The sequence below is a fragment of the Myotis davidii genome, unplaced genomic scaffold, assembly GCF_000327345.1.
Source record: "Myotis davidii unplaced genomic scaffold, ASM32734v1 scaffold569, whole genome shotgun sequence".
Classification (NCBI taxonomy): domain Eukaryota; kingdom Metazoa; phylum Chordata; class Mammalia; order Chiroptera; family Vespertilionidae; genus Myotis; species Myotis davidii.
In genome coordinates, this window is record NW_006299876.1 from 72275 (window position 1) to 79635 (window position 7361).

At 36.5% G+C, this 7361-nt stretch overlaps 1 protein-coding gene across 1 annotated transcript in view; it reads right to left on the reverse strand.

Moving 5' to 3' along the window:
- THOC2 (THO complex 2) overlaps positions 1-7361 on the reverse strand; it is a 118041-nt gene that overhangs the window by 64610 nt on the left and 46070 nt on the right. Inside the window, exons 8-10 of the mRNA XM_015571960.1 lie at positions 3815-3981; positions 1602-1720; positions 238-371 (exon numbers count right to left, since the gene is read on the reverse strand). Coding sequence (XP_015427446.1) covers positions 238-371; positions 1602-1720; positions 3815-3981 — 420 coding nt within the window. The remainder of the gene's footprint in view (positions 1-237; positions 372-1601; positions 1721-3814; positions 3982-7361) is intronic.

Below are 7361 nucleotides of genomic sequence, written 5' to 3' on the forward strand. Positions count from 1 at the left end.
AAGTAAAAGTAAAAAGAAACAAAATGAAAAACCTAAGTCAGATCAAATCACTCTCCTATTCAGAATCCTCCACTGGCTTCACTCAGCATCACAATAAAAAACTCTGTACTAGCTCTGTGTGATCTGATATATAGTCCCTTTTCTTTGACCTTATCTCCTACCGCTCTCCCACTCAATCACTCTGATCCAGCTACACTAGTCTTCCTGCTGTTCTTCAACACATCAGCGTGCTCACACCTTGAGGCCTTTCTTTGCTTGGCTGTTCTCTTTGCCTGAAGATTTTTCTCCAGATATCTGTACAGTTTACACCCTCACATTCTTCATTTCTTTGCTTAAGTCTCATCTTCTCAATGAGGTCTCCTCTCACTATTCTATTTAAAATTGCAACCAATAACTCCAGCACTCCCAATCTTCCTTAACTTGCTCTATATTTTTTGCCCCATCTTACTGATCAACTTCTAGCATATCATATAATTTGCTTAGAATGTCAGCATCAAGAAGGCAAGAATTTATATTTGTTTATGTGTAGCCCCAGCACCCAGAACATTACCTACTACATAAAAGGTGCTCAATCAAAATTTCTCAAATTAATGAATTTAGATTATAATAGCACCTAATCATGGTATCACTGTTACTACTACTGTATTTTGAATCCACAAATCAAGGAGCTGTGATATGGGTGAGAGTCACAATCACTTTCCTCTTTCCTGTGGCAAGACAACTCCAGCCAAGTTTGTCTTTTGGTAACCCTCACACTTTCTAGTACTCCATTCTGCCTGTCCTTTATGCTGCCCCTAAATCCTCTATCACAGCAATCCGTTAGGAGGATCAAGCCGATATGATTGCCTAACTTTCCAAAATGATCATGTGCTCTAAAATTGTTTTCATCTCTTACCACACTTCCAGGTCAGAAGCACTGCGGGTGCAGCAGCCTGCTAATCCAAATAAGTCCCAATTGGTAAAAATATGGGTTGCAGGCAGGAGGAGTGAACATTATCAGGTAGTGATTGAAAGAAGGGAGGGTAGAGTAAGATAAGGGACTGGCATAAAGAGTGACCACACGTGCTTAGGAGCCAATTACCAGGGTTACATTCTCTAAGAGGCTCTTGATTTCCATAGCTATCCTTACTTTACCTCCAAGACCACAAATTACCTTAAATCTCTGCATTTCTTCCCCTGCCCTTAGTGATCCTTAAGACTACAGATTCTCACAACAGTAAGATAGCTCAGGCAATAGAAAAAAAGGCAATAGTTTTATACAGAGCAATATGAGGGTTACTCTTTCCAATAATAGGTTACTTCTAAATCAAATGTTTCATGGTTGGGTATTTCTTATATAATAAAAAGGCCCACTGTCTATTTTTAAAAAAGGATGATTATTCCAACATTCTCAACCCCTAGGGATATAATTCAGCTCAAAAAGTGTTACTACCATGAGGAATATTTTCATATACAAATTTAATTCTAAAATTCACATTTAACAAGTAATACTTGATGTTATGCAGTAGGTTATTACTCACTGCACTATGCTCTGAAACGTACAGTCTCCAAAACCCTAACCTATATTCTAAGTAATCCCACCCAAGTTAAATTTCAGTTACCCTGTCACTTTAGCAGTTGGCTTCATATTCTTAAAGCCAAAGCTATCATGGTGCCTCTTAAAATGTGATGAAATACTTGAACTTCTCCTTCCCTGTACTAACAGTGGACTCCCTGGTTTCTGGTAAAAACAGGAACAGCTGTCATCACTAATTTTTAAGCAAAGGTGAAGTACTCTTGCCCCAAAACCCTACCATGTGTCTTATTTGGTATCATAAAGCTATATGCTTTCAAGCTCTGATCTGATTTCTATTCTGGAGCATCCCAGATTATGAAAAATAAAAGACAAGCAGAGGCAGTAGGTCATATATCACTTGAGAATGCTAAAAGAAATTGTCTTACTATCCTGAACTTGAGTTCCAGAGGACAGGAATAGACATGCCCCACAAGAGACTCCTCAGTGCCTAGCAAAGCAACAGCATATCATAAACGAGCGGTTCTCAACCTGTGGGTCGCGACCCCTTTGGGGGTCGAACGACCCTTTCACAGGGGTCGCCTAAGACCATCAGAAAACACATATATAATTACATATTGTTTTTGTCATTAATCACTATGCTTTAATTATGTTCAATTTGTAACAATGAAATTGGGGGTCACAACATGAGTGATTGTATTAAAGGGTCGCGGCATTAAGAAGGTTGAGAACCACTGTTTAAACACTCAATAAATGAGTATTTCTTGACTAGCTGAGTACCCCAATCCAAGTAGACAAATTAAGAAAGATATAACAAAAGAATAATGGAGGCCTTATTACATTAAAATCCTCCATGCTATCAAGAGATAGACCACTCATTTATAATTAGTGAGCATTTACTATAGACTAAGCAGTAAATTAATCAAGAGAAATTAGTAAAATATAGACCTTGCCTTAAATGACTCACAATCTGGCAAAGGAGATAGACATAGTTTATTCTAATATAACCTGGTAAGTGCCAGAAGTCTATGTCACATTTCATGAAAAGAGAGATCAAGAAGTTACTAATTCTGCATGACTGAACTATCAGCCAAGACTTTATAGACCAAGTAGCATTTGATCTTAAAGAATAAATAGTTCACAAGATTAAGACCAAGACAGGTAAGATGGCTGCAGAAGAATATTTTTCTAGTTTAAGAAACTGCTTGTAAACAAAGGTCTGTCTATACATAGCAATGTCTATACCTTAGTTCGGGAAATGGTTATTACTTTAATATCGCTACAATATCAGATTTGAGCCCTAACCAGTTTGGCTCAGCGGACAGAGCGTCGGCCTGTGGACTCAAGGGTCCCGGGTTCGATTCCGATCAAGGGCATGTACCTTGGTTGCGGGCACATCCCCAGTGGGGAGTGTGCAGGAGGCAGCTGATTGATGTTTCTCTCCCATCGATGTTTCTAACTCTCTATCCCTCTCCCTTCCTCTCTGTAAAAAATCAATAAAATATATTTTTTTAAAAAAGAATATCAGATTTGAGGGGGAAAATCACTAAAGATGAGGCTGGAAAGAAAGAATGGAGCTAGATTGTGACTAGCCTTTTCTGCCATGTTTGTAAGTTTAAATGTCATCCTCCAGGCAAATGTGTTTGAGCAGTGTATCAATTAGATCTCTTTTAGAATGTAACAGTAGTAATAATATGAAAGATGGATTGAAAGAGAAATAATCAGAGGCACAGATTTACTAGATAACTACTGTAGTGGTTTAAGTGAAAATTAACCAATCTTCACTGTCTACACAGTAAAATTCTAACTCAACACAGTATTTAAGACTCTAAACCATCAAAAGTGCACCTACCTTTCCAACTTCACTTCCTGTCTCTTCCCCGCATCTTACAATCCAGCCACATACGACTATATACCATTTCTTCAATCTCATACTGTTATGTCTTCACTCTCACACTATTTATTACTTCTGCACTAACAACTGTCAACAAACTCCTACTCATCCTTCAAGTAACAGGTTTTTAAAAGTTTATTATTTATAAAATCTTCCCTAACTCCATCTCTCCCAAAGCAAAATATTTATTATGCTTTCCTCTAGACTTTCATATCACATCATTCATATTACTAATACAGTACTTATTATACCTCACTGTTAACTATCCATTTATCTATTTCCTCTGACAGAATGGAGTAGCTGAAACTAATCATTTACAAATAAAATTCATATTAAATTGTACTATAAAATCATGAAATTAACCTATAGATACAGATAGATATAGATACACACACATATTTTGTTACCTGGTAAAACTTGAATTTGAACCCAAGAATATGACACAGTGTTTGCGGTTCACACATACTCATGTAAGATTCTAATAAAGATATAAAGAAGTCATCATGTTCTGGCCTGCATTCAAATACTTCTAAAATGACATCCAAAACTCTATTGGGATCCAGATTAAAGCATCCTGCAACAGACGAGATATACAAAATTCAAAAGTGATTATACATAATTTCTAGTAAAGCCATTAAATTTCAGAGGTGACTTATAAGATAAAACTATTTTTAAAAACAACTTCTTTTACAAGTTTGGTTCTCCTGCCCCAGAGGGAAATCTTTAAAATTTTTAAGATCAAGTCCATTCCCCACATTTTACAGATGAGAAATGTTACTTTCCCAAAATTACATAGTGAGTTAATAATGACAAGACTGTGCTGGAGCCCAGGACCTATGACACTAGGTCAAGTAAACTTTCTTCTATCAGTTCTTAATTAATCAGGCTAGTGAAAGAGATCCACATTTTTAACTCTTAGCAAAATATAAAAATGAAACAGTGCATTTTACAAGTTAGGCAAATAAAGAGGGTTTTTTAAAAATGTTTTATGCAGAAGTAATCTGGAATGTTGATAATGAGTTCATAAAAGTAGACCACCATTATTTTGCTAAGGGATTATAAATTTAATAGGTAATCTGGATATCAGATGGGCTAAGCCTCAAAATGGCACCAGCCTAGACCACCATTTTTAGAACCACTTTGCAGTTTATTTTATATACACAACAAAGCTACAAAATATAATTGTACAACTGATTTATGTTTATGGGTTTTGGTAGCATTCTAACTGGAAAACAGGTATACTACTGATTCTAAAGAGATGAGTGAATACTAAGGAGTTGAGGACATAAAAAGGGAGTGTAGATAACACAAGCAAAAAGAAGAAAATAGATGATCTAGGCAGAGCAGGAAAATGAAAGGAAGAAGCACTGAATAGGTGCTAATGAGGTCTACTTATCCTTACTAACCTATTATGGAAAACTAAAAAGGGCCCATGAACAACGACTTAACAAACCTATCAGCCACCCTACTCTTAATATGCACATAACCTCTTTCTGCATTCAGCTTCAGCTGTTACCATAATTATAATGCAATCACATCACATATGCATTTAATTTATGAGAATGCAACTATTTACACATAGCAAAAAGAAAAATAATTTAAGTGATACAGGCCACTCCACCCACCATTCCTCTCAATAAAATGTATGCTTATGACCCAGAGTGAGCAAGAGATATAAATCTGCTGTTCCCTCGATTTATATCAGTTCACACATGCCTTACACATCAAGCTGAATAAAATACTACTATTTTAAATTACATATTTTTAATTAGGTGTAGCCCCTAAATGCAAAGCTAACCACTTCATTGGGGCAAGTAAATAAACATTAATTTAATTCAAGAGAAAAAAATGAGCAAGTGTGTTGAAATTAGGGAGAGATGTTACGTCTAAACACTGCACCTTATGGATGACTTAGGGGATTTTTCAAAGAAATTTCTTACATAATCTGTTTTATAAAAGATTTCCAGAATTACTTCTTTAAACTCTACACTCCATTTTATTAAATCATATAAAACTAATGTCTGATTCACAGTACAGAAAGTCCTCACTTAATGTTGTCATTATTTTACTACTTTAACCAAAATGACATATAATGAAACCAATTTTACCACAGGTTGATATAAACAAGCATTAAGTCCCTATAGCATCTCATCAATGTTATAATGAAATGATGTTGAAGGAAACCACGTTATTCGAGGCTCTGTTGCATCTTAGCACTCACCTAGAAAACTGAACTCTACAAATACAAGAAGTAATTCTTTCCTCTTTTTTTAAAAATAGCAATACTTATTTTTCTATTGATTGGTTGATGTTAGAAAGAGAAGGTGAGCCCTGGCTGGTTTGGCTCAGTGGATAGAGCATTGACCTGCGGACTAAAGGGTCCCAGGTTCGATTCCGGTCAAGGGCATGTACCTTGGTTGCGGGCACATCCCCAGTAGGAGATGTGCAGGAGGCAGCTGATCGATGTTTCTCTCATGAATGTTTCTTACTCTCTATCCCTCTCCCTTCCTCACTGTAAAAAATCAATAAAATATATTTTTTTTAAAAAGAGAGAGGGAAGGAGGGAGGGAGGGAGGGTGGAAGGCATTTCAATTTATTGTTCCAGTTATTTATGCATTCATTGGTTGATTCTCAAGTGTGCCCTGACCGGAGATCAACCCCATAACCTTGGTGCATTGGTATGACACTCTAACCAACCAAGCTATCCGGCCAGGGCTCTTTTCTCTTTTTATAAAATCCAACATTAAGAACACATTTTCTTCCATTTCTGCTGGTGTAAATATAAAATGTAAAATAGTACAACTGCTTTATAAAACTGGCAGTTTCCTTAAAAGTTAAACTTACACCTACCATATGCCCCAGCCATTTCATTCCTAGGTGTTTATCCAAGAGAAATAAATTTCTATGTCCACAAATACTCATAAAAGATTTATTAAAGGACACTCTCAAATGCCCATGAACATGTAAATGGACAAATTGTAGTACAATATAATTGTAGTATAAGTAATGGACTACTCAGCAATAATACAAGTAACAACACAAATGATCACAAAATAATTATGCTGAAATAAGCCACACAACAAAATAACACACTACATGATTCCATTTATAAAAATAATTCTAGAAAATATGAACTAATCTCTAGTGACAGAAAGCAGACCAATGGGTGCCTGGACAGGGGGACAGCGTGAGTTGAGGGGGAATAAAATACAAAGGGGCAAGAAGAAATTGAGGAGTGGAATGATAGAAATATGCATTATTTAGACTTTAAATATGCACAGTTTATTGTATGTCAATTATGCCTAAATAAAGCTGAAAAAAAATGCCTCCAAACTGCTCTAACATTGACAGTAGATTATGAAAGTATGGTCTTGGCGGCCGCATTTGAATGGCCCTGAGTCTCAGCCCAGGGGCCCGGGGACTCTCTAGGCTTCTAGGCGCAGTTGGTCAGCGCCAGGGCTGGACTAAAGCTCCACAGTACCATGAGGCACCAGTATTTTAGAGATTATGGCATCTGAAACCCACAATGTTAAAAAAACAGAACTTTTATAATAATATTGAGGACCATTCCATTGATCATCCTAGAAAAATGATCTGTAATTTCACTAAGAACATGAAGGAGGTTAAGAATCTCCAAAACAGTTGGCTGTTTACATAACGAGAACAGTTGGACAGGCTGTTGAAAGCCCAGATAACCTGCGTAAGGCGATCTACCACAGAAAGAAAGTTTATTATCCTTTTCCAAATTCTTGTTTTAAAAAGGAACAGTCCCCTAGAAGTGGGGGCTGTGATATGGCAAATAAAGAAAATGAACTGGCTTGTGCAGGCCACCTGCCTGAAAAATTACACCATGATAGTCGAACAAATTTGCTTAACTCCAGTGATTCTGGTTCTTCACAGACAGAAAGCACATCATCAAAATACAGTGGGTTTTTTCCTGAGGTTTCTCAGGAT